A 24,331-nucleotide genomic window follows, 5' to 3' on the forward strand; every position below is an offset into this window, starting at 1 on the left:
TAAAAAAAAAGGTCTGCAAGGGGACAGACGTTTTTTCGGGTCGGCAAGAGGCAAACCCCGGATTCGCAGTGAAGCTAGACAGTTGCCATGACGGAGGATTTGTGGATGATGATATCAGTTCACAGGATCAATTAATCCACCTCGGACAAGATCTTCTCAGCAGTATCGAAGGCCTGTTCTTGACCAAGACTTCTGCCAGCACTACCAGTAACTAATCCAAGTGGTGTGGCCGCCTTCTTCCTTCTCTTCCTTATTATTAGCTGCCGATCGACCAGTGGAGCACCTCAGGCTGTCCCGCCAGAAGGTGACGACCACCACGGATCCCATCCTCGCTCTCCCTCTCTCCCTTTCTTTTTCTCTCCTCTTTTCTCTTTCTACCAGCATCATCGTTGTCTGAGCCCCTCATCCTTATATTCCATTCAACTCTTGCTTTAATTCTCTCTACTGGGGTTGATGCTCTTGCTCCTCTGTAAGTGGCCTCTGCACTGTGCATTGTCCCTGATAACCCCCCTTAACCCCAATGCTGTGACGTACATTGATCAGGCTGACATATTAATTCCCCAAAGTGGCATCCCCTCCCCTCCTTTGTGACTTATCATTCTACATGCCCTGTAAACTAGAGGTATCTAGTTGATACTTTATTGTGTACAGTGCTTTTTTCTTGTTTTATTTTGTGATTATTAGCATTGCTTTTACACTCCTGTCCAGAATCAATTCCCCCCCCCCCCCACCTCCTTGTCATACGCGCCGGCTTGCCAGATGTCCAACCCGCCATTCACGGTCAGAGCGGTCTTCGAGTACACTTCGGGCCACGATGACGACCTTACCTTTCCAATCGGCCAGATCGTAACTGTCACGGAAGTGGAAGACGACGAGTGGTACTACGGAGAATATGTGGATAATACAGGGTCCAAGGCGGAGGGCATCTTCCCCAAGAATTTCGTCGAAAAATATGACCCTCCTGCCCCTCCCCGACCGACACGCCCGAGCAGGCCAAAGAAAGAACCCGAAGTTGTCGCTCCGCCCGAACCCGCCGTCGCTGAATCCCCGGTGGCCGAGACCAAACCTCGACAGGAGCCGGAGTTAGACAACACCATTAACTCCCATGCTGCGGATCAGGAGAGCATACCTCAGTCTCCCGAATCACCTCAATCGACCGCGGCATCTTTCCCCGCTGAGGCTCCGGCGTCGCCTCCCAAGCCAGTGCAAGCCCCAGCTCCCCCACCTCCACAGGCCTCGAATGAATCCAGTGAACCGGCTCCTAAAGCCGCATCGAAGCCACCTCCTCCTGCAAAGCCTACCGGATCTTCATTCAAGGATCGCATTGCCGCATTCAACAAGCCTGCTGCACCACCTATTGCGCCGGTCAAGCCAGGTGGTTGGAGCGCTCAGAACTCTACTTCATTCATCAAGAAGCCTTTTGTTGCGCCGCCTCCAAGTAAAAATTCTTACGTCCCCCCTCCCAGAGAGCCTCCTCCGAAAATTTACAAGAGAGAAGAGGATCCGGCGGTCCAGGAACAGCTTGCACGTGAACCCCCGGTCTCAGAAAGCCGGCCTCCTCCTGTGAGCGAGGCGTCGGAGGAAGCGGGCGAAGATCAGCCTAAGCCAACAAGTCTGAAGGAGAGAATCGCCTTACTTCAGAAGCAGCAGTTAGAACAGGCAGCTCGTCATGCTGAAGCAGCCCAGAAAAAGGAGAAGCCCAAGAAACCCGCACCCAAGAACCCCGAATCGTACGATGAAGGCGCTCCCGCTGAGGCGTTGGGATCCGAAACCACTGAAGACCACAGTCCCGACACAGTGAAGCCCCCGCCTATTTCTGCTGCCCAGTCTGACGCTCCTCCGCCGCCTGCCCACGACTTGGCAAGCGATACAAATGATGCCGATGATTCCGCTGCCGCCGATACAGAGGATGCAGAGGAAACCTCTACGAGCAAAGAAGACTACGAAGACCGTTCCCGTGCAGAAACTCGAAAGGATTCATATGTTTCAGAGACCACTCAAAAGCACGAAGAAGAGAGGGCGGAGGAAGAACCTGAAGAGGAAGCACAGCAAGGTGAAGAAGAGGAGGAGGAGGAAGACATTGACCCTGAAGTCAAGCGCAGAATGGAGATTCGGGAGAGAATGGCAAAGATGAGCGGCGGAATGGGTATGATGGGTTTCTTCGGTCCTCCTGGAGGCATGCCCGGCGCAGCTCCTCGTAAGCCAAAGACGCCTACAGAAACCGACAGGAATTTCGGTGAATCTGAAACGACCGTGCCGGCAGCAGCTCCTCCAGTCCCCATTATGGCTCTACCGGGAATGAATGCCAGCAAACCGGCCGCACCTCCCGCTGATGTTGAGAAGGAAGAGGAAGCGCCTCAAGCCACGCCCGTGACAGAACAGTATCATGCGGAAAACATTTCTGATGCCGAGGAAGCCGCCAATGAAGAACCACCTACGCGCGCTTCCATTGACAGGCCTCCTCCTCCTCCGCCTCATGGTAGGTAGAAATCTCCCCAGTATCGCTTAGATTCACAGGCTTATCCGCATCCTGTAGGAGACCGACCAGCGCCCCCTCTTCCGCCAGTAGAGACGCGGCCTGTTCCACCTCCTGTGCCTCAGGAACAGCCGTTTTCGCCTCCGCCCGTCGCAGGGAGTAAGTTATTGAATCCATTGTAAATTTTCAATTATGCTGACCACTACATGTAGCTCGACCTGTCGCTCCCCCTACCAGGTCCCCAGCATCCGGCGCTTCGGGTGAAGAGTCGGATGACGAACTTTCTGTGCACGCAAGAAATCTATCCTTAAATGCTGTAGCAGCGGAAAGATCAGCCCCTCTACCACCGGCTGTGGCCCCTCCCATTCCTGACCACTTAGACTCCCGTCGCTCCTCAACCTATGATTCCGCTTCCCCGAAATCTCCAACTCTCGCCTCAGAAAAGAGGATCAGCCGCCCTCCCCCGCCTGTCCCAATGAGTCCTCCATTGGGGCCAACACAAGCTAGGCCGCCACCACCTCCAATCCCGGGGAATGTTCGCCGTAGGTCTACTGCTGATAGCCGGGGTACTACGGTCTCATCTCGTCGAGCCGGTGAAGATGTCGAGGGCGAGGTAACTGAATACGATGGTGACTACGACACCGATATCGCTTCAGGTGCAAAATTCAAGGATGCCCTGAAAGCCCACGGGCGTGATTCTAGTATGGACGAAGGCACTAATACCGATGATCATTCACTTCACTCTCCGACCAGTCCTAGACAGTCCCGCTTGCCACCGCCGCCTCCCCCTTCTGCTCCCAGAGCAGTCCCACCACCGCCTCCTACCCAGCCGCCTAGGAGTAGAGCTTCAATGGACACCCCCAGGGGCCCTCCTCCACCGCCTCCAAGGGAGCAGTCCTTTGCTGATGATGACGAATACGACCCTTTTCGCTATACCGCCCCGCAGCACGGCTTGCCTGCACCACCTGCACCACCCGTTCCTAGCGGGCACCCCGAAATACCTACTCCTTTTCAATCCCAACCAGCGGCAGATGACGATGACGACCTCTATGAAGCGTCTCCTGTACAGACACCACCCAAGGAAAAACGACCGTCTCTCGCACCTCCGCCTCCGCCAAGTCAGCCGCCTGCTGCACGACCTCCATCCGCACCGCGAAGCACCCGTGCCTCTTTGGATGTTCCTAGGACCCCACACAATGTGCGGAGATCTATGGATATGACCCGTCCATCCGTTGACCTCGGATTCATTGCCATGGATGTTGATTTGGCAGAAAATACGCTGTGGTGGGCGCAACCCAAGACTCCTCCACCAGTGTTCCAAAATCGCAAGGACATTCTTTTCGAAGTCGAGGAATCCAACTCGACAAAGAGAGGTGGCAAAGCTACAATTTCCAAGGACGTATATGTCCTTTTCATTGATTACTCCCAGACAGTGGTCACAGTGAATTACGATGCCCGTAATCCATCTGATGCAACTTTGGAGCAGCGTCATGAACCACCTCCAATTCAGCCACGCCAAGACCAGCTCGAAAATGCACATTCTCAGATTGGCGCGCGTATTGCCAATACCGCCAACGCTATTCAAAACACAACGGTTCCGGACGGTACTCCGTTTGGCTTGGTCCAACATCTGCTCAATCCCATTACGGAAGCTTTACTTCCTGTCGGCACCAGAGCTTATGGTGCATTGGTATATTCCAACCTGGCCAATGCCTCCGTTCAGCAAAATGATGAGATCCGTGCGGGTGATATTGTCAGTTTCCGCAATGCGCGATTCCAAGGCCATCGTGGCACAATGCACCAGAAGTACAGTGCCGAAGTCGGTAAGCCTGACCATGTGGGCGTTGTTGTCGACTGGGACGGAACCAAGAAGAAGATCCGTGCCTGGGAGCAAGGCCGAGAGAGCAAGAAAGTCAAAATGGAAAGCTTTAAGCTGAATGACATGCGGAGTGGAGAGTGCAAGGTTTGGAGAGTAATGCCACGGAGCTGGGTTGGCTGGGAGAAATAAACCCACCATAATGCATAATGGGCTGCAGTTGGAGCCATGTTTCGATGTAATGCCAACGATCAGATGATGAAGAAATGGGTGGATCTGTCTACGGTGTAATGTTCTTTCTTCTTTACCTTCTTGTCCCTTTCTTGATGCCCTTGCTGGATGGGGGAGATATATGAAAGCAGAGTTGATCGAACCGAGGAGATGAGCAAATGATTTGATTCTGGTAAATGTTCGCATTATACACGGATTGTGGCAGCACCTGCTTACGTGGGAGAACTTGTCCTATTTGTGTTTGTTTTTTTGCCTTCACATACTTTGTTCGTTTGTATGTATCTATTCCGGCTCTTCAATTTTTTGATCATGTAACAGTGCTGGGAGTGGTATACTCTTTACGTAGTTCAGGGTTAATTGAAACATAGAGTTTTAGCTTTTAAATCGATAAGAAAGAATATTTCCAAGTGGTTCTTCGTATATTCTTAAAGCAACAGTTAATGGTATCTATATGAATTGGTGCCTCAGGCACAAAATGCAAGAACGTCGGCCCGCAGTGGCGATCCCCTCGTTTTCCTCTTCGGGAACTCGAATCTTACCGCCCAGCCAACCCTCAGCTTCCTTTCACAGCTCAAAACTTCCCCAACCAACAGTCGTCGCAGCTTGACTGCGCAAATCAACCGAAAATGGGTGGCGATTTGAACTTGAAGAAGTACGCATCCCCCTTCCAATCGTTTGTCTACGACTATTGGCTCTCGTGCTAACGCATAAATCTACATAGATCATGGCATCCATCACTCCTCCGCAATCAAGAACGTGTGTGGTCGGAGGAAAAGCGCGCACTGGAGGAGCGCAAGCGCATCGACCAGCTCCGCCGTGAACGCGATGAAGAGCGCCAAATCCAAGACCTGCAGCGTCTGCAGGAGGAATCCGGGAAGCCGAAGCAGCACAACAGGGTCGATTGGATGTACCAGGCACCATCGAGCGCGACAGGCCACTACTCGGAGGAGATGGAGGGGTACCTGCTGGGAAAGCGCCGGATCGACGGGGTGATACTGAAAAATGACGACAACAAGAAGTTGGAGAAGGGAGCCGATGTGACTGCCTCTCAAGCCCCGCCGCCTCCTGCTGGCAATCCCCGGGATACCATGGCCAAGGTGATGGCAGATCCTCTGCTAGAGATTAAGAAGAGGGAGCAGGCGGCGTATGAGGCTATGGTTAAAAATACAGTGCGTCGGAGTCGGGACCAAGATCGCGAGAGCAGCAGCCACAAGCGTAGGCAACATGGTGATGACGAAGAATCCCACCGACGTCATCGTCGCTCCCATCGTCACAGATCTCGATCACCCTCGTCTCCAGAGCGATCACATAGAAGCCGGAGGGATGACCGGAGCTATAGGGATGATCGGGATCGCAGAGATAGAGACCGGAGAGATGACAGAAACCGCAGGAGCGATAGGCACAATGGCAGAGACGATAGGGATCGCAGAAGTGGTAGAGACGACAGAGATCATTACTACAGCAGAGACAAAGATCGTGACGACAAGTATGACTGGTCCACACGTCGCGGATCGTCCCCTCGGCCAGACGATCATCCCTCAGACCGACGCCGGACAGGCGATGATCGCAGAAACAACTGGGATCAGGGCCGAAGGGATTCCCGCAGAACCTATGACAAGAGGGATAACCGGGGCCCTAGAGACTCGCACCCACGGGAACGAGGACCCAGCAACCGCAACGGAGCGGGAGAGGCAGACGGCAACAAAGCCAGGGATCTAGAAGAAGACCGCAAGAGAAGATTGGCGGAGATGATGTCTAACGCATCTGAAATGGAAGATACCCGTCGACAGCACATCGCTGATGTCACGGCCAAGGAAGAGAAACAGCGCGAAGAGGACGACAAGAACCGGTCTGAACGGGGTCGCTTTGTGGGACAGATGCACCGACAGCTTCAGAATGACAGCTTAGATGACCGTATCAAACGCAGTCGTGGTGGCTTGGCTCGGATGGATGAAGATGAGTGATACTGAGTGATCGCATATCCTATCGGTTCTGTATCCTCGCCGAAATTTTGGCTCGAGAACAGAAATTCATGTTTTTGTTTTATACGTGTTTCAATATCTTCTGGCGTTTCTTCGGCAATCTTTGGCGTTCGCTTTCATCCAAATCTATTCATTTACAGCCAAGACCAGTTAATGGCGAACTACCTCCATCATTTTTTTTATACCAATTTTTTTTTTATTACAATATAAGCCTATTTATGATAATGGTGATATTGAGGATAAGGAGATACCATCAGCGATAACATTCAATCCTTGTTTCTATTATTACCTGACATAATTAAAAAAGGTAGTGATGAATTCTAAAAATGCACATTAAACCTCTATATTACCTGGATGAAGGACAGGGTTTTCTGGATGATTGCAGTATTATAAAATAGGTATCACGAGTCCCTGCAGTCAAGATCGCTAGAATATGATCAACAATGAAAGGTCTAAAACAGAATCTCAAAGAAGGCTATACTACATTACAACAACAATAACTCGCCTGTCGCTGCCCCTCCAGCCAGCTGGGGCTGGTACACCCCCTGCTGGTTCTGGTTGACAACATACTGGGTCTCCGAAACACCACCGCCTCCGGCTCCCCCATCCCCACGACCGCCTAGGTCAAGGGCAGCCATCTGCTGGCTACCGACGCCGTTGAAATAGGCGTCCGCTGCGCCTACCGCAGCATTCATGTCACCAGTGCCGGATGAAAAGCCGTTTGTGGGAGAGGAAACTGTGGCTGCGCCAGTGGTGGTTTCTGTTGGGGAAGGTGCAGTCTGCCAGACGCTATTTCCGTTCTGCTCCCGGCTTTTCTGCAGGGCAGGGCTATACTGTAGTCGCCTGGTGCGCGCGGCACGGAACACTTGCTGGACCGGCTTCAGATACACGGTTGCAAGCGTACCGACGTTTAGACAAAGTTCCTCAAGAGTTCGAGAGTCTAGTTTCTCGCTTTCCGCACTGATCGGAGGCTTTTGGCCCATGACAACGTTCTTTGCCGCCGTTGGGTCAGTTGAAAGTAGACGCCAGTACATGTAGCCTCGGTCTCTAAGGTCTGGATCGTCCGTCTCTTCAGTACACCACTTCAAGACCTGCGGCACGATCTGCTGGCCCTTTGTGGGTCGCTGGATGAAAAACTTCACAGTGGCCGTAAGCAGAGCAAGCTGCACTTCAATGCCTTCGTCGTGGAATGTGGCCAAATAGTCCTGAAGAAGTCCGTCGGAATTTTCGATTCGGTCTGCGTACTGTCCAATGATCCATATAACTGCGGCCTTTGCCTCTGGCTCATCGAGCTCGTCGATATTCTGGATAACGTGACCGATGATATTTTCGTACTGGTTGGGATATTTGCGGAAAATATTGCGAATGACCACTGTCGCCTCCTGCACGATATAAGGGATTTTGGCGTCCACCAATTCCAGAAGGGTGTCGATACATTGTCGCGCGGCCGACTCGATCTTAATTGCCAGTTTTCCAATGGCACGAACAGCCTTGCGAACGAAATGGACATCGATTTCAGTTGCATACCTAGAAAAGACCAAATTAATTCGAGCTGGCACCACGGGGACTAAGGCAAAACTCACTCTCGCAACTCCGCCAGAACAATGGAGATGTTCTCTTCGGTAGTCAACATGAATATCAATTCGAGTTTGGTCACTTTGACATAAATTGGGTCGTTGTAGTTACAGAAAAACACCCTAATGTCGTTCCGTAGGACCTCGGGTCTTTTCTGTAAAATAAGAATGGCGTTGCGAAGTGCTAGGTACTGAACTTCTGGCGGCTTGGATAACAGAGTGACGAGCGGTGGCGACAGCTTTTTCGATAAGGAAGTGATGTGTCTTTCATCGGCAATGTAGTTCATAAGATAGAGAATGACACGAATTGAGGTCAGAACGACAGCAGAATTAGAGTGGGACAGGCGGGGTGCTATTCGCTCTGCAAGCAAGAGTGCTTCTGCCGAGTCTTGTGGAAGATATGACATAAGTGCTTCGAGAATATAAGTCTGACCCCACCTATTGACAGCAGAAAGATCAGCAAAGCGATTCAGATATACAGTTGAACAGGGAGAATTACTCGGAGCAATCTGGCAGAATCGAGACCAATTTCGAGGCACTTGTGTAGTCGATTGTCAGAGAAATGGATTCACTCCGTCCCCAGATATCCACCAAAGAGGCGAGAACGCTGGAAACGACCGTAGGGTTCTCATCCTTAAGCATCCTGTTGAGCCGGTCGATCAGGTCGGAGCTCTCGACCATTTTCTTGTCGTGTTCGTAGAGCTTGGCAACGCAGAAAGCTGAGGTCTTGCGAACATATGGATCCTGATCTCCCATCAAGCGTTTGACGGGTTGAATCGTAGCCTCGACAAACTCGCGAACATGAACATAAGAGATGGTCCGCAAAGCCAAGGCACGCACCAGCGGGTTGGAGGCCTCCATATCCTATTTCCCATGCGTCAGAATATCCAGCGGTGCTCACAGAGGGAGGATCCAGTCATACATCCACTAGAATTGGCAGCGCTTTCAACGCAACATCGGGTTTCATTCTCGAATAGTTGACGAGGAACAGAAAGCACCTTGAAAGACATCAGCGGCGGTTCATCACTGTAGTCGATTGTCTCCTCCCTCTGAACGTACATCTTCTTTATCTCCAAGCTGGGCAAATTCATACAACCGATCACATCGGGGAACAAGGCGACCATATCATTGTTGCTCATGGTCATGTTGGCGACAATTTTCTTGAGGGCGATTTTTTTCGCAGAAAGGTTCTTATCCTTCTTGCCGCCGCTGTTGAGCTCTTGTCGCAACTCCGCGACTTTTCCCTGTGGAGTTCGAGAGAATGGTGAGCCATGGCTTGCAGAAAAAGGAATAACACCAGCAAGCATTTGGGAGGTATAGCATGATAGGGGTAGAAATCTTCAGGATCGAAAGAAAATGTGATACAACAGGCGGACGGAGGTCCTCAATAGAACCGCGTCCGAGTATAATTTGACATGAGGGGATAAGGAGGGGAAAGGAGAGGGGAAGGAAAGGAACCAGACGAAAAAGAAAAACCAGTGAGAGCGCGACCAGAGAAGCCCTGATCGCGGTATCACGGCTGCAGATGATGAAGGACGAAGCAGCCCCTAAGAATGAGGAGAAGGACATACCCTGGCGAACAGCTTCGCATCTCCCCCGCTGGAACTCATGGTGGCTTCGCAAACAGCAAATGACGAGCTCCTCCGCAATTCTTCTAGAGTTTATCGATTTTCCAAGCGCAGGCCGGGGCGTTTCGTGAGGCCGTCCGTTCACATGAGAACCCGTTGGAAAGAGGATGGGATCAATGGACGATCCAATATGGCTTCGGGAGATCTGGTCTTCCTTTTAGTTGGTCTGGTGCCCGCAAGTGCCCATGCCTTGGGGACCGGAGCGTTTCTGAGAACGGAATAAAAGACGGGGCACAGGCCGTCCGGTCGGATCGAGGTGCCAAGGAAGAAAACAATATGGGAATAAGGGACACACGAAGATGAAGAAAAAAGGAATGATTGAATTTTGGGATGTAACTCTGGTGGTTGCCAATAAGGAGGACTGTGGATCGGCTGCCGACCAACTCCGCGCGCTTGTGGAGGACAGTAAATCTTAAATGCTATGATCATCAAGCATCATCACCACCTTCCACCAACCGTCCACCGTCGCTACTTGGCCCCATCTGCGGAATTGCACCTTTATTCTCGTCTTATTCAGCTGTAAATACCGTCATGGCTTCCCAACCTGCATTCAATCCTCCTCCCCCGCCCAAATGGGCCGTTGCGTTGAATTCCCCTTTGCCTCGTCCCTCAAAGGCAGCGGCCAGCATCCCCGACCCGCCAGGTTACTCTAGCAGCAAAACTGGAGGCAAGAGTGTATGTAGCCTTGGCTGATATGAAATATTTCAGCGTCACAAGCTAACTAGCCTACCTGAAGCGAACGCAGCAGCAACAGCAGCAGACAACCGCCGCTCCCAAACCCGTCGAGACCGATACTCTCAAGCTGAAAAAGGCCTGGGAAATTGCCCTCGCTCCTTCTAAGCAAATCCCAATGAATGCGATTATGATGTACATGTCCGGAAACAGCTTGCAGATCTTCAGTATTATGATGGTGTTTATGCTCTTCAAGGGTCCCATCCAGGGCCTGATAAACACCAACACCGTCTTCACCAAATTCGACACGGAAGGAACACACGCAAAACTGCTCGGAGTGAAGGCTATGTACGTGGTGATGCAGCTGGGATTGTTGGCGCTGGGGATATGGAAGGTTAATGCGATGGGGCTTTTGCCGTATGTTTCTATATGTCCCCCATTTGGTACAAGGCTAACACCGTCTTGCTTTACAGAACGACGAGGTCGGACTGGTTGGCTTGGGAATCAGAACGACGACCGCTTGAACGAGCTTACTTCGCTTTAGGGTGAGGATACATTAAAAGAGGCCAGAGAAAAGGAACATTCGAATACGTCGCGGTTGACATGATATCACATGCATACCTAGCCATATAATCTTAAACGCGCTTGAGGTCATAACGAATTCCATCAAAATAAAGACACCTCTAAAACGATGTCGACGTTTGTAGCATGAGTCATAATCATCATTCATGTCGCTGGCCTGCGTCCTGGGTTATTTTTCACCAACAACGGTAGACTTAGTAGCCCTTGCCTCCTGCTTTAAGCGTCTTTCTTCCCTCCATCCTGGTCCGAAGCAGATGACGATCAACAAAAGAGGCGCAGTTCCTAGCATCACAAAGGCGATGAAAGTAAAACACCAGCCTCTTCCCATGGCACTCAGCATCGGGTCAATCAGGGCCGTAGCCCCTGCACCCAGAAGACAACGTACAAAGTTATTCGCAGCTGTGGCCGTGGCAGCCGTAGAGGGGTATAGATCGACAAGCAAGGTGCTGACAGTATTGAATGATCCTGTCAAAGCCAGACCCATAAAAAAGAGAATTGTCGTGGGGGCAGCCAAGTGGACTCCAAAGCTGAGAAACCATCCAAACGCGATGACGCACATGCTTCCAATCGCCAGGAGGGGCAGGGCAATTTGCAGACGCGCTTTTTCAATGGGGAAATTCCTCAGATCTGTACTTCGGTTCCTGGCGACCGGGAACCCTAATGCCTTGGCGATGCGGGCATAATTGTAGTCTAAAAACCGTCCATTGGCGAAGGATGCAATCGCAGCTCCTACTCCGAAGGGAATATAACAGAGACCGACTTGCAAGTCATTGAGGCCGTATAGCTCGCTATATATGGACGGAATAGACGCACTAACATCGTAGAACCCCGCAAAGAGAATCGCATTCGACGCAAGAATGATGCTAGTATCTTTTTGGAACACGATTGAAAGAGTTTTGATAGGATTCGGAAAGCCAATCTTGCGCTTTGAGGGACTGGTAGGCGCAGGCTCTCCGTCCTGGCTTTTTTGCCTCATCCTAAAATAGCTGATCAATGACATGTTCCATTTCTGCGGCGGAACTGAACCATTCCCGACTACACCACGGGCAGTTTCCGGGAAAAAGAGGAGGAAGGGCGCTATGAATGCTCCAGAAAAAATAACTAGAAACCAGAATATGGCTCTCCAACCGAGATATTGCGCTAATAACCCTCCAACGACGGGGCCAATGCTGGGTCCAAGTAGGCTGCCTGCCGTCACTAAACCCATATATGAGCCTCGCTCAGACGCTGTCGCTACATCTGAAACAACGCCTGAGGAGAGGGCAATCGTCGTGCTGCTCCCTGCACTCTGCAGGCATCGAAGAACAAAAAGGGCTGCATAGCTGTTCTGCAATGCCAGTCCGATATTCGCGGCAATGTATATGGTAAAACAAATCAGGTATGCTGGTCGTCGCCCTGCATTGTCGGCAAAGCCACCTATAAACATAGGCGAGAGGCCTTGGAAGATCTATTGCTCATCGTGTTAGCTATGTCATGGGTTCCCGGGACGTTGGAAAGCTTCACCATGTAGCTCGTTAGTGTTAGATTGATCAAGGAATTCGACACATTGAGATCCTGAGCCAGGGTATTCAGGGCAGGAAAATAAATCTGCGAGGATACAGGGGAGAAAAACCCAGCCCATGATGCAGTGAAGACGATATAGCGTTTCTGATTCCTGGTGAAGACCGAATAATCAATGTCGGCGGGCCTCAAGGCACTGGACTCCGTGACGACCTTATCGCCATCACTGGCTTTTACATTTTGACCTCTTTCCAAGTCTGTAATGGGGGATGGAGGCACCGATGTCTCAGTTGTGTCAGAAGAACCCATCTCATCGAGGACGAAGAAAAATTTCTTCTGGCAGCATTATTCTGCAAGAAATGCCCCCGAAGTATTTAAGACTAGTCAACCCCTCGGCGGTTATTCACTAGGGCAAAAAAGCACGAAATCGCCATTTTAATCGGGATAGTAATAGGGTCTGGTGTGCGGAGGAAGGAGAAATGGGTCCTGTGCCGATACCCGAACCAACGTCTTTTTGATGCTTATCAGCGACTCATGGATCATTTGGAGTCATCAGCGAGGATTGGATGGAATGGAAAAAGGAAAGTTTGTCTTGACTCAATACAAGCAGTCAATCACAACAGCTCATATTTTTCCCCTCCGTGCGACTAGGATCTCATCCTTGTATCTTGACCGCTTCTCTACATGCTTCTATGAATATCTGTGAGAACCGCCATACATCCATATACGTATTGTATAGAGGTGCTGGCGCTACTCGGACCACATCTGGTTTCCTTTCATCGATTATGACAGCATTTTCCTCCAGCTTCTCCAACACAGAATCGAGGAGGCCTGGCTTCAGGCGCAGACTGAGTTGAGCGCCGCGTTCTGCTGGATTCAAAGGGGTAATTATAGAGAATGGTTTCGCCTCTGAGGTATCACACATATGTGACAAAAGGTATTCTAGGTAACCTGTAAGATCCAGGGATTTTTGGCGAATTTCTGTCATCGATGTTCGGCTGAACAACTCCAAGGATGCTACCACTGCGTTCATGTCTAGGACGGATGGATTGGACAATTGGTATCCTGCTGCACCAGCCTGGGGCACGAATTCTGCAAGGATTAAATGAATGCTTTTCAATAAAGAGGGAAATGACACATACTGTTGTTCATGAGGAAACGAGTCTTCTTATCACCACCCCACCATCCAGATAACCGGGGACGAAACTGGCCCTCAGGCCCAGTATTTTCCATTTCCACACGTCCATGTTTCTCGTGGACGAACATTGCGGCCATTCCTCCTGGTCCACTGTTGAGGTATTTGTAGGTACACCATGCAGCAAAATCCACATCCCAATCGTGCAATTTCAAGTCAACATTGCCTGCTGCATGAGCACAATCCCAGCCAATTACCACTCCTTTCGAGTGGGCATGGGCAGTGATTTGTTTAATGTCGAAGTACTGTCCAGTATAAAATTGAATGGCGGAGAGTAGTATCAGAGCGGTACTCGAGGCATTCTCGTCAATTATTTGTATGATCTTCTCTGTACCGAGAACTGGAAAATCGGGGTTTTCTGGCTCTATCAGGACCATGGCGTCTTTCGGATTGAGATTGTGATGCAGAATCTGAGACTCGACAGCGTACTATATTGGATTAGCATCTTTTTGTTCCTGTGTTGGAAACTGCATGAAAGCAGGTTACCCACATGATCACTTGGGAAAGCCTTCCCCTCGAGGATAATCTTGTACTTCTCTTGGGTAGGGCGATAAAAGCTTGCCATCAGAAAGTGTAGATTTGCAGTCAAAGTACCCATCACTGCCACCTCGCTCTGAAGCGCACCTACAACTGGTGCCATAAGTTTCGATCCGGCTGCATCGACATCGACAAATGGAGGAAGTAACTGATCGTCATGTGGCACGAAATGTCCGGTGACGCCTTTGGTTGCCCAGGTTCGGAGGTACTGTTCAATGTATTTCTTCGTATTATGAGGTTGGAGTCCCAAAGAGTTTCCACAAAGATAGATGCATCTTGGGTCAGAAGGGTCTTCCTCTAAGACAACCACAAGCAGTCAGCATGTATAGAGAGCATTAGATCAGAGCATCTACATACCTTCTGTTAAAGCCAAGGTTTTCCTCGTCAGGTCTTTCTTTGAAGGAATGATAAACTCTTGGCGAAAGCGTCCCAGAGGATCTTGAGCATCGCGGGCTTCGGCATATTCCTTGGACAAGCTTCTGCTATCGTCCCTGTAAGGAAGCGGGGGCTGATTGTTGAAATCAACAGACTGCTGTGGAGAGCCCATCGTGCCGTTTGTGGTCAAGTAGTATGATCTTGATAGAGCGGAATTGTTTTGAGATTCCACTCAAGTGTCCAGCAATAATACAGAAAAGACAGCGTTCTATCCCCAGACACAAATCAAACCGGCATTGAGATTGCTTCTTCCCCCGCGATGATCTTCTTCTGCACTGGAATTCTGCCACTTGCCTCCGGCCCCGATCGGCCAATGGCGTCATGGCGAACCCTCTGACTAACGGCCTGGATATATAATCAAATTATCGTTGCCGGCATAAAACAATCGAAGCCATGCGATCTTATCCGACACATCGCTTCACTTCCTGTGTCTAGTCGCCATCATGTCTCGTCCGATGCTTTCGTCGGCTGCTCGCCAGCTTTCACGGCAATCACCTGCATCTGCGACCTCCGTGATTTCTGTTTCGCAATGTCCTCGCTCATTCTCTACATCCCGACCGGCTTTGAACTTCTCCGCATCGGCTTTCTGCGCTTCGCCTTCCTATCGATCAGTATCCAGCGCTTTTGGCGTCTCTAGAAAGAGTCCCTTGTCCCGGAACCGTTTCCCACAGTCTTCCCTGTCTCCATTCGCTGCTCCGCGACAGCGATATGCCTTTTCCTCTTCGACTGTCCGTTCGGAAGCCAAGGTGCTACAAAATCCAAAGACCGATGATGATGGGAATTCGCTTTTGATTGATATTTCTTCTCGTGCTGCAGAGGTAGGTCGAATACTTTTTCTCTTGCTTATTTTGTTTTGTCGGGTTCAGACAAGTTTCCCTGCAGTGGCAACTGGTAATGTTACTGGAAGAGCGTTCGGGTTTCCCTGCCCGTTATAAAGCCGTCTTGCTTGTTTTCCAGTACATACGACCACAGGGTGTGGAGAACAGGGCTTCCCGTCCGCTCAGCCGTACTTAAGCCACACGCCGGCAGGTCAGTAGTTGGGTGGGTGACCACCAGCGAATCCCTGCTGTTGTATGTTCTCTTTTTTTTCTTGTATAATTTTTGGTATTGTCTTTTTCTTTTATCATCGTTTTGATTCTTTTTGGCAACGTTTATGCAGTACAAAACTAACAGGCAAACAGCGTCTCCGAGAGATCACTGATCCAACCTCATCCCCCTCTGCTATCAAGGAGGAAAACCCATATCATCACCTTCGAATCACAGTCACTAGTGGAGGCTGCCATGGTTTCCAGTATATCATGTCTCTGGAGTCTGCCTCCAAAATTGACCCGGACGAAGACACGGTTTTTGAAGCTGGGCCGCCAGAAGATCCCTCGACTGCCGGGCCTGGCGAGGCAAAAGTCGTAATGGATGAACCCTCGCTCGAGCTTCTTCACGGAAGTACGGTTGATTACACCATGGAGTTGATCGGAAGCCAGTTCAAGATCGTCGACAACCCTCGTGCCTCGAGTAACTGTGGCTGTGGCACCAGTTTCGATGTCAACGACTAGCAACCTTGCTTGCTGCTCGCTCCAATTATCTTGTCAAAATATGGATTGAATCTTGTGTTTCATCTTCGCATATACTTGTATATCATATCAGCGTTAAAAAGATAGAATAATACATGTTATACCCCTCTCTCTGTTCCATTTTGGCTACACAATCCTATGACCATAGGGCTATGTATGCACCGTGCAGGCTCTTCTTATATCGTTTTCTGCTGGGCCAAATCTTCTTTCTTTTATTTGACAGATTAGACATGAGGATAGAGCAGATATCAAACAAGCATGACAGTACGCCTCCGAACAATCCCCCGGTTTTATTTTGAAACCACTCCACCAAACCTGTAACCTCAAACAGGCTCAAGTTTGTAAACCGAAGATTGGATGAAACATGAAAAGAGACAAGAAAAAAAATAAAAAAAAATAATAACACTGGTAAAAAAAATAGGGAAATGTCATAATATCAACTGGGGTAGAGGGGGCAAAGAAGACATGTTGAGTCAGCCCTGTTGACTTCGCTGCCAAAATTCTTTGGCCCCTCTCTCCCTTCCTTTCTTTTGTTGTGGAAATGTCTATGGTGTCTTTTCTTTTTGCCAAAGACGGATATTCAATCATCCATGGTTCATGTGTGCCCTCCCCTGACGCGTCTCTGATTTCCAACTTTTCTTTCATCTCCCTCACCTCACACTCGTGAGTGCCTCCTCTAGACACTTTCCTTTCTCATTTAAGAGGACTCCGCAAGCCCATATACAATCACAGACGTAATGCATATCTCGTTTCAAGTCCCAGATAGAGATTTAGAAATCATAGGACGGCCGACGTTTAGTAGACACGGGCAAGGTTGCGCAGGTACCAGTCCACCAGGCGTCGTCCAGCCTTGGTCTCACTAACGTGGATGAGATCCTTCTCCAAAGCATAGTCTAAGTCGTTGGCGCTGACAGGCTCGCCCTCGAGCAGACCACCCTCGACCCAGCGGACCTGGCGGCTGCGCTGCTTGTTGACCAACAACCAAGAACGGAGCTGCTCCGGCTGGACCTCGAGGAAACCGGCAAGCTTCTTGAGGTCCATGGTGGTGTAAAGCTTGAGGTACGACCGAATGGTGGGGTTGTACAGGGTGTTCTTGACTTCGTCCATGAAGATAGCGGTGTGGTGGTCAACGGGGTCGACGTTGACAGATGGGTTGTCAAAGTCAGGTGGGGTGGGGCTGATGAACTTGGGGCAAGCAGAGCGGAAGAGCTCTTCGAACAGAGGGAGGGCCTCGGGGCCACCACGCTGGAGGCGGTGGAGCTGCTCACCATACTTCTCGCGGAGAGCGGAGTGGATGGTGTCGTCGAGACGGGTGGGGTGGAGAGCAACACAGATGGCGATCAAAGCGTACATCTGGTCGTTCTTCTTGGCAATAGCATCGTAGCTGTTACCACCCTTCTGGAAGTTCTTTGTCCGGGAGACGTAGACCAGGATGTGGCTGAACATGCGGATGGCATCGCCATAGCGGCGCATCATCATGTAGGAGAAACCCACGTAGTAGTATGTGGTGAAGTGAGCTGCCATGACACGGGCAAACATGGCCTTCTTGTTCATCTCAATGTCATCAAGGGTCTTGAGGGCAAGGCTGAAGTCACCGAGCAAGCAGTGGACACGGAGGAGTCCAATGATGGAGAAGTAGCCCAGCATCTTGTAAAGAGGGCGAGAGCCGTACTCTCCGGCAAAAGCCAACGGGTCCTCACCACGCTTGATGGCAGCCAGCTGCTCGTTGATCTGCGATCTCTGGATGAGAGAGTAGAGAACATTGAGCACGGAGTAGCATCCCCATGTGTTGGGGTTTTCACGGAGCAGCTGTGCTTCTTCTTCGTTGGATCCGCTGCGAGCGACACGGTTGCGGTAGCGGCAGAACGACTCGAATTGGTAGATGAACTCATCAATCACATCCCAGGCCCAGTAGTACTATTTGATAAAGAATGACGGATTAGCTAATTAATGCACACACACACATACACACACACACACATTCAACCCGCACACACCGCACAAACAAAGCGCGGGGGAGTTTGCATCTTGTGGGAGTAAAAATAACACATACAGAGGGAACCTCGAGCTCAACGGGACCTTCCGAGTTCAAGATATAGTGGAAAAGGTTGCAGTAGTTGTCGTAGCTTGCGAACTTGGTCTCCAACGTAGCCTGGTATTCAAGCGGGGTCGCAGCGGCAGCGAGCTGTGCCTGAAGATCTTGCGTTTGAGATGCACCTCCAAGCGATGTTGTCCTCTCCAGGTCACTCATGCCATCGTCAAAGTTGACCTGCTCACGGTAGTCGTTGACCAGCGCTTCCTCCTCGACATCGGACTCGTCGCCCAGGTTGGGGCGCGCGTTGGCGCGCTCGTCGTAGGACATCTTGACAAAAGGTCGTTCGAGGATGTAAAGATTGTCAAATAAGCAGGGGGATCACCCAGTCGGTATGGAGACGAAGGATGGGGAAGGTGGTAGGGCACGTCGGCTTGCGTAGCTACTTGGCGTCGGCGTGTGGGATTTCGATCGTTTCGCCGGAGTCGAATTTTGAGGGTTTTCGCTTGTACCATTTGTGCTTATCTTATCTGTGCATAAGTGATTGCTGAGTCAGCTATGAAGACAGGCGTTCAACAAATGCATTATTTGGGGTTTGTATTTTATATGGACGAAATTTTTCTTCAATTCTTCTACAAGAATTCCCTCAGTCTATTTATATCTGTCTACGATGATATAAATATTGAAGTATGGGTGGTATGAAGGTAGGAGAAAACGGACCTCCGTAAACAGGGCTTCTACACAACATGTTCTCCTATATCCCCCTCTCAGAGAGAAAAAAGAAAAGAAAAAAACAAGTAACAAGTAACAAGTAACTTTTCATTGCAGGGTAAAAGAATTGGAGGATTTTTCATACATAGATGAAGCAATACCCGGCTTCGACGCTCCTGCTATCCCTTTTTCGAATGAGAAGCAACATGCATCACTCAAGCCGTTCAATACCAAGCTGTGCAAACAGGGCATAGTTGTGGCTCCATTGGCAAAATAGGGAGTCGAGTGAACCACAGCAAAAATCAAGACGTGGGAGTCAGCAAACAATCATTGCCATAAGCATTCTCCGCGAGGTGAAAGAGACGCATAGCCAGCATCTTCTGCCAATTAAAGACAGCAGGAATTGGCGATTCTGTGAGGTAAGATAAATATGGCCCATGGATGGAGGACTAATAGGTAGTAGCGACTCCGGCGGGTTCTCCATAGTATGCTTGCTCTGTTGACCATTGAGAAGCGTCCGGATAATTTATCCAGCCAAATCAAGCATGCCAGACTGCAGCCCAACAATCCATCCATCATTATTCCTTCCCTATTCCATCATTAATCCTGCTCCGTGTGCAGGACAACCCATCTTCTTTTCCGATATTTTATCTCTAAGCCATTCTTCTTTAATTTTTCGTCCATGTCAAAAAACATCAACGGGATGTAGTGACAAACTTTGCCTTTGCTCGCCAAAAGTCTTAGACAATAACTAATGGGAAGGATAGACTGATGAACTCAGCAGACATGCCAATATTCGTCACTTAGCATGACCAATCGTTTAGGAAAGCCCGACTCTCCTTCACGTTAATGTCACTTAATCATCCAGAAGCGTGCTTTTTCCTAGGTCCTTGAATTCCCCAGCCGACACCGTCCTCCGTTTTATGCCCTCGCCACCCCCGTCAAGATGAGTGTGCGCTTTCACAGTGCCAAAGGAGGCCAGACCAGGCGACAATTTTTATCATTTGGAAAGCGGATTTTCACGACTGGGTATCACGGCTCAGGTGATTCCCCAGACTCTACGTAGTCCAGAATACCTAGAGCCTCGGGTGGTAACACAATTTGCGAATTTTCGATGATCGGGTGAATTCCATCAATCATTACCTTGGCTGATTTAAATCTTTTGCTGAAAGCCACCATGACTCGACAGAGCTGAACGAATGTATCTCTACACCCGTCATCGTCCAAATTCCATAGCAGCACAAGAATACTACTGTTAGTAGCTTCAATAAAGTGGCTTGGGCTCTGTTTTAGGCCATAGCATTGACATTGAATGAGGATATATTGTGCTATTTCCCTTGCAGATTGAAGCTGTATACGTCCAGCTTGCCGAAAGTTTGCGTGGTACGAAAAGGGAGCAAACAGTGACATGATTGTCTGGTGGCATTTGATACTAGGAACGTGTTAGCAAAGCAGGCACATTGATGAGCACGTGGAGTCTTGGTCATTCCTACCGCAGAAATATCACTTGTGGGAGTGGCTGGTCGTCGATGTTCAGAACATCTGACAGGCTCTTAAGCCATAACTGCAGACGATGGTGCAGCTCATTCGCCATTGTCCAGAGACCATCAATGCTTATATAGAACGCCTTGTCAAACAGCAAACCCTGGATATCCACGATAACCTCAGTCAGTTTGGCAATCTCAGTCATAATATAACCGAAAAGGGCGGGCTTCTTGGCATAATCCACCTGGTTTGAGCGAGGATACGGAGTCCACCAGATATCACGATCAGCAGACTCCCTTTCAAAAGGCTTCAAAATGGGGAGGGCTAGGTTCGCAATTGTTTGAAGTTCCATGGATACCTGCCTAGGCAATTCAATTAGTTTGGTCGCATATCACTGGAACTAAAGAAAATTGAAAGGCATACAAGTTCAAGATGAAGACGCCCCAAGCTGTGACTGCAGAGACATGCTGTATGTCTTCAGACATCTCCTTCCAAGGGGGGCGAAATGCTTTTGGGGATTGGAACAATCCAAAATCCTGGGCAAGCTGGACGCCCTGCTTCAACATCAACCAGGCAGGTCGACTCTTGCCCTGACATTTCAAGCTACAGATGTATTAGCCTGATTCAGTTGACTGGACTTGCAGTGGGCAGGTTCTTTGAAGATCAATGCATACAAATGGGCCATGAGAGCCACGCCCTGAATATTCGGCAACGTGGCTCTACCCTCTTCGGATCTCCAAAGTTTTTCTGCCTCCATATAAAAGAGTCGACCACGAGAATTTATATCGCCGGGGATGGTTAAAACCTCTGTGTAGTCAGAGTATGCCTATATCTCAGTTAAAAGGGGCCATGGACCGTTTGCCAAAGAAGTTACGATATCATACACTTGCCACTGCTAGGATGCTATTGACCAGAAATCGAGTGCAAACCTCTGGGCTAGAGCTTCCTGCAGCCATACGATCCAGGACGATCTTCTGATCGAACAGCAGCAAGAATGGATGTACCCACGTGAAGTACAAAGAAACCAAATGTGAGACGAGATGATCATCCTCAGTGACACTCGTCCAAGGCTTCGCCCGTATTTGGAACAAAGGTATATCGCACAGCTTTTCCAATGATACTCGTGAGCCATAATCAGCAGGTTGGGCCTCCAGCAGACTCGATTGCCGGGGGGGATCTGGGCTTGTGGTTCTCGGGGATTCTGCTGGACTTTTTTCTCCAAAACCGATAGTTGTTGCTGAAATGATGCTGGCGATCCTGTCCAAGGGCGAATTGCTTCGTATCAAGCTGACGACCTCGTTGAATTTACCCGTCTCCGAAGAGCGAAGAGACTCTAACAAAGAATATAACAGCCCTCGATAGTGTTCCAATTCATCTTTTGTACGCTTCGCACTGACCTTGCGCCTTCGATCGAGGGACTCATCGAATACACACTCGACATGGGCACTTTCACATGCTATGCAAGGTGCCGTGCCTCCACTGCACTAAAATTCAACAAAAAGCAGTCAGTTAGCGAGTTCAATATTTGATATCTTTTCGAGAGAATTCATGCGAGTTGGTTCTCCTTTTGGGAGGGGACTCAACGCAGAAAACTCAGAACTCTAGTGGCCGGGGCCGCAATACCTTTCTTTTCGCTTGTTTACATTGCAAACAAGCCACAGAACTCTTTTTGGGGCCCGGGAGAAGCCTTTTCGATTTAGACGGGATAACACCACCTGGCCCTGGAGCAAGGGTTGGAAGATGTTTGTTGTGATCCTTGGAGGTCATCTTCAGCCTCACTTCCGCGCCAGGCGTTAAGAGAATTAAAAAGGGAAGGAAAGTATAACTGGATCAGCCACGCATGAAGTCCAAATGCACCAAGCCGTTGTTTTCCTCTTCCGTTTTCCCCTTTTGAGTGGGAAGGATTATGAAGCGGATAGATAGTGTTCAGGGACAGGTACGATCGAGGGGTCGGGCTGCGTCGCTGAGGGTTGGGTGTTTGTGGCGGCAGAGATGTGCTGGGAACTCGTCGAGCATCTCACCACGTCTAACTCGAAGCGCTGGGGTCAGGCAAGATGCGTTTCTAACGCAGTGTGAGGGCGGGGTGCAGAGGGAAAGGCCATGTCGCGTTTGGCTATAATGGTCGCTAAGTGCTAAGAATATCGACTTTCAGGAAGACGGAAGGTCCCGCCGCCAGACGATTGACAGTGATTCAAAAATGATTCAAGCGACTTGTCCAAGAAGGTGGGGAAGGGATACCAACAAGCTATATCCAAAATACGCCAGCCTTGCAGGGTCAGGACATTGGTCACGCAGCCAACAGGCGCGGTTGGTCAGCCTTTATGGGGGTTGGAACGGGCTTTCCGTGTCCCAGCGATCTTCTAGATTCCGGGCAGAGAGACAGGGAAATTGGCTCGAGATTATGCTCAAGACATGCTATTGCTGATGACAGGGTGAAACAAGATAGGTATTCATCACGCCGGATGTATTGTTGTCTGTGGACAGCTCGGCAGTGGTTTTTTTTTTTTTTTTTTTTTTTTTTTTTAATCAGGTTTCCGTGGCAGCCCAGTTTGGCTTCACGATACAACTATTGCCAGACGCACCATGCTCATGCAGGAATAACAAAGAGGATATGTATTAGACCGTTCCACCGAACCATTATCTATGTTCCATGGCGAAACCTTCTGATTCCTCCTGATCAACTCAAGAATTCATGATTCTGGTCATCTTTCTATGTTACTCCTACATAGGGCTGTTGGCCACCGAAGCACCAGCCGTGAGAGCCTGTTGGTCGGAGATCTTTACCTGGCAGACATCCGAAGGGAACACTGCATGGAAAATTATGTTGACAAAAAGAGATTTCAGATGAGATAATCGTCAAGAACAAAATTAAAATGAACCAAAAAAGACCGTCACTAGTAGATGCCTTTAGCAACACAACAAAAACAATGATAGGTGGAAATCTGATCCGGCGGTGGGTAAATTCTCTCTCCCACCATTTTCCAGCATTATTCATGAAGCTCAATTAGCCCAGTTTCTATCCCGCCCATATTGCTTACAGACCCAACTAACAACTTGTTTGCTTCCCTCAAGTCCTGCTCATCCCAGAACTTACCATCAAAGGAAAGATCCCTTGACTATCATGCGACCATATCTCCTCGGAGCTATCCAAACACAATCAGATTGCGTGTTCTATACCGGATGACCACCCATTTGTCTTGAATAATCGACCTTGCCTTCCTGCGTTCAATGCCTTGGCAATGTACATGGTGCTTTGTGCAATGCAATGGTTGAAACACGGGAATGTCACGTCGCGGCTCAGGAGACCGGGATTTGAACCTTGCAAAGTCGAAGTCAACAATAAGGGGGTCGACCAAAGTATCCCCATCATCCCCGAGCCCCTAGCATAACTAGGAAAGCCTCTAATTAATCCTAGACTGAGCAAGCCGACATATGTAACTGCTATGTGTAGGTACTTAGAGTTAGGAGGAGAGGTGGAGCTGATAACACCAACCTTGGAACACCATCTCATCGGTACACACTAGGCGCTGGGGTATTTGTCATAAGTACCGTCGGAAGTGCCATCCGAATAAGCCCGAATAACCTCAAGAATAATCTGGACTGACCCCGGATTTATTCATTCGTTGTTCGGTAGTGCAAACGGGAGGGGGTGCATGATCTGCCGCCACCCGCCACGACTTTTCATCAAATCAGATGTTCTCCTGCCAACCCAGACTATGAATAAAAACCGGATAGAATTCGACAGCTTTCCATCAGCCACCCACTAACATGCAGGCTATACCGGTTGATCGGAATGACATTCAAGGATGGTGAAAAAGTTGGTTGGTTTAAGGTGCTGACAGTTGGACGAACGCCTACACAGCACCAAGGCTTACCGATTCCCGAATTCTGGTTTCGAGTAGTTTTC

The 24,331-nt window shown here is 49.6% G+C and overlaps 12 protein-coding genes across 12 annotated transcripts; 6 read left to right on the top strand and 6 right to left on the bottom strand.

The window, feature by feature from the left end:
* The first annotated feature begins 720 nt into the window (after positions 1 to 720).
* ASPWEDRAFT_186299 (SH3 domain protein) lies at positions 721 to 4,841 on the top strand. Its single transcript, XM_040832124.1, has 3 exons — positions 721 to 2,479; positions 2,537 to 2,635; positions 2,689 to 4,841. The coding sequence occupies exons 1-3, from the start codon at positions 760 to 762 to the stop codon at positions 4,482 to 4,484; spliced, it is 3,615 nt and encodes a 1,204-aa protein (XP_040685755.1). The 5' UTR covers positions 721 to 759; the 3' UTR covers positions 4,485 to 4,841.
* Positions 4,592 to 4,931, top strand: ASPWEDRAFT_648360 (uncharacterized protein). Its single transcript, XM_040838766.1, has one exon. The coding sequence runs from the start codon at positions 4,700 to 4,702 to the stop codon at positions 4,889 to 4,891; it is 192 nt and encodes a 63-aa protein (XP_040685756.1). The 5' UTR covers positions 4,592 to 4,699; the 3' UTR covers positions 4,892 to 4,931.
* Positions 4,932 to 5,149: 218 nt separating this feature from the next.
* cwc25 (U2-type spliceosomal complex subunit CWC25) lies at positions 5,150 to 6,487 on the top strand (the record flags this gene model as incomplete). The annotated part of the gene is made up of 2 exons (XM_040831353.1): positions 5,150 to 5,175; positions 5,245 to 6,487. The coding sequence occupies 2 exons, from the start codon at positions 5,150 to 5,152 to the stop codon at positions 6,485 to 6,487; spliced, it is 1,269 nt and encodes a 422-aa protein (XP_040685757.1).
* Positions 6,488 to 6,762: 275 nt separating this feature from the next.
* On the bottom strand, positions 6,763 to 10,048 carry ASPWEDRAFT_44113 (putative AP-2 adaptor complex subunit beta). The gene is made up of 6 exons (XM_040836189.1): positions 9,651 to 10,048; positions 9,139 to 9,323; positions 9,002 to 9,077; positions 8,579 to 8,943; positions 8,089 to 8,517; positions 6,763 to 8,032 (listed from the first exon to the last, which is right to left on the bottom strand). Exons 1-6 carry the CDS (start codon positions 9,687 to 9,689, stop codon positions 6,991 to 6,993), a joined length of 2,136 nt encoding a protein of 711 aa, XP_040685758.1. The 5' UTR covers positions 9,690 to 10,048; the 3' UTR covers positions 6,763 to 6,990.
* Positions 10,049 to 10,084: 36 nt separating this feature from the next.
* On the top strand, positions 10,085 to 11,029 carry ASPWEDRAFT_648425 (ER membrane protein complex subunit 4). The gene is made up of 3 exons (XM_040838767.1): positions 10,085 to 10,382; positions 10,444 to 10,796; positions 10,853 to 11,029. Exons 1-3 carry the CDS (start codon positions 10,239 to 10,241, stop codon positions 10,926 to 10,928), a joined length of 573 nt encoding a protein of 190 aa, XP_040685759.1. The 5' UTR covers positions 10,085 to 10,238; the 3' UTR covers positions 10,929 to 11,029.
* A 101-nt stretch (positions 11,030 to 11,130) lies between these two features.
* On the bottom strand, positions 11,131 to 12,770 carry ASPWEDRAFT_117273 (MFS transporter; the record flags this gene model as incomplete). The annotated part of the gene is made up of 2 exons (XM_040828721.1): positions 11,131 to 12,408; positions 12,465 to 12,770. The coding sequence occupies 2 exons, from the start codon at positions 12,768 to 12,770 to the stop codon at positions 11,131 to 11,133; spliced, it is 1,584 nt and encodes a 527-aa protein (XP_040685760.1).
* Positions 12,771 to 13,116: 346 nt separating this feature from the next.
* On the bottom strand, positions 13,117 to 14,740 carry bna5-1 (kynureninase; the record flags this gene model as incomplete). Its single annotated transcript, XM_040828681.1, has 4 exons — positions 13,117 to 13,553; positions 13,604 to 14,084; positions 14,147 to 14,490; positions 14,551 to 14,740. The coding sequence occupies 4 exons, from the start codon at positions 14,738 to 14,740 to the stop codon at positions 13,117 to 13,119; spliced, it is 1,452 nt and encodes a 483-aa protein (XP_040685761.1).
* Positions 14,741 to 15,071: 331 nt separating this feature from the next.
* On the top strand, positions 15,072 to 16,178 carry ASPWEDRAFT_161291 (HesB/IscA family protein; the record flags this gene model as incomplete). Its single annotated transcript, XM_040829809.1, has 2 exons — positions 15,072 to 15,446; positions 15,810 to 16,178. The coding sequence occupies 2 exons, from the start codon at positions 15,072 to 15,074 to the stop codon at positions 16,176 to 16,178; spliced, it is 744 nt and encodes a 247-aa protein (XP_040685762.1).
* An 813-nt stretch (positions 16,179 to 16,991) lies between these two features.
* On the bottom strand, positions 16,992 to 18,558 carry ASPWEDRAFT_116980 (putative eukaryotic translation initiation factor 3 subunit EifCl; the record flags this gene model as incomplete). Its single annotated transcript, XM_040828702.1, has 2 exons — positions 16,992 to 18,113; positions 18,250 to 18,558. 2 exons carry the CDS (start codon positions 18,556 to 18,558, stop codon positions 16,992 to 16,994), a joined length of 1,431 nt encoding a protein of 476 aa, XP_040685763.1.
* Positions 18,559 to 19,971: 1,413 nt separating this feature from the next.
* On the bottom strand, positions 19,972 to 22,191 carry ASPWEDRAFT_53788 (putative C6 transcription factor; the record flags this gene model as incomplete). The annotated part of the gene is made up of 6 exons (XM_040837952.1): positions 19,972 to 20,371; positions 20,433 to 20,786; positions 20,848 to 21,027; positions 21,099 to 21,250; positions 21,309 to 21,908; positions 22,048 to 22,191. The coding sequence occupies 6 exons, from the start codon at positions 22,189 to 22,191 to the stop codon at positions 19,972 to 19,974; spliced, it is 1,830 nt and encodes a 609-aa protein (XP_040685764.1).
* Positions 22,192 to 22,644: 453 nt separating this feature from the next.
* Positions 22,645 to 23,320, top strand: ASPWEDRAFT_648680 (uncharacterized protein). The gene has a single exon (XM_040838769.1). It carries the CDS (start codon positions 22,746 to 22,748, stop codon positions 23,118 to 23,120), a length of 375 nt encoding a protein of 124 aa, XP_040685765.1. The 5' UTR covers positions 22,645 to 22,745; the 3' UTR covers positions 23,121 to 23,320.
* A 180-nt stretch (positions 23,321 to 23,500) lies between these two features.
* ASPWEDRAFT_648719 (uncharacterized protein) lies at positions 23,501 to 24,034 on the bottom strand. The gene is made up of 2 exons (XM_040838770.1): positions 23,918 to 24,034; positions 23,501 to 23,865 (listed from the first exon to the last, which is right to left on the bottom strand). Exons 1-2 carry the CDS (start codon positions 23,928 to 23,930, stop codon positions 23,582 to 23,584), a joined length of 297 nt encoding a protein of 98 aa, XP_040685766.1. The 5' UTR covers positions 23,931 to 24,034; the 3' UTR covers positions 23,501 to 23,581.
* Positions 24,035 to 24,331: the final 297 nt, after the last annotated feature.

The sequence above is a fragment of the Aspergillus wentii genome (genome assembly GCF_001890725.1).
Source record: "Aspergillus wentii DTO 134E9 unplaced genomic scaffold ASPWEscaffold_7, whole genome shotgun sequence".
Lineage (NCBI taxonomy): Eukaryota > Fungi > Ascomycota > Eurotiomycetes > Eurotiales > Aspergillaceae > Aspergillus > Aspergillus wentii.

Coding starts and splice junctions, on each gene's coding strand:
- ASPWEDRAFT_186299 (XM_040832124.1), top strand. CDS start 760: ATGTCCAACCCGCCATTCACGGTCAGAGCGGTCTTCGAGTACACTTCG. Junction 2,480..2,536: donor TCCTCCTCCTCCGCCTCATG/GTAGGTAGAAAT, acceptor CGCATCCTGTAG/GAGACCGACCAGCGCCCCCT. Junction 2,636..2,688: donor GCCTCCGCCCGTCGCAGGGA/GTAAGTTATTGA, acceptor CACTACATGTAG/CTCGACCTGTCGCTCCCCCT.
- ASPWEDRAFT_648360 (XM_040838766.1), top strand. CDS start 4,700: ATGTTCGCATTATACACGGATTGTGGCAGCACCTGCTTACGTGGGAGA.
- ASPWEDRAFT_44113 (XM_040836189.1), bottom strand. CDS start 9,689: ATGAGTTCCAGCGGGGGAGATGCGAAGCTGTTCGCCAGG. Junction 8,944..9,001: donor CGCTGCCAATTCTAGTGGAT/GTATGACTGGAT, acceptor CATGGGAAATAG/GATATGGAGGCCTCCAACCC. Junction 8,518..8,578: donor ATTCTGCCAGATTGCTCCGA/GTAATTCTCCCT, acceptor TGCTGTCAATAG/GTGGGGTCAGACTTATATTC.
- ASPWEDRAFT_648425 (XM_040838767.1), top strand. CDS start 10,239: ATGGCTTCCCAACCTGCATTCAATCCTCCTCCCCCGCCCAAATGGGCC. Junction 10,383..10,443: donor GCAAAACTGGAGGCAAGAGT/GTATGTAGCCTT, acceptor GCCTACCTGAAG/CGAACGCAGCAGCAACAGCA. Junction 10,797..10,852: donor AATGCGATGGGGCTTTTGCC/GTATGTTTCTAT, acceptor CTTGCTTTACAG/AACGACGAGGTCGGACTGGT.
- ASPWEDRAFT_648680 (XM_040838769.1), top strand. CDS start 22,746: ATGGGGGTTGGAACGGGCTTTCCGTGTCCCAGCGATCTTCTAGATTCC.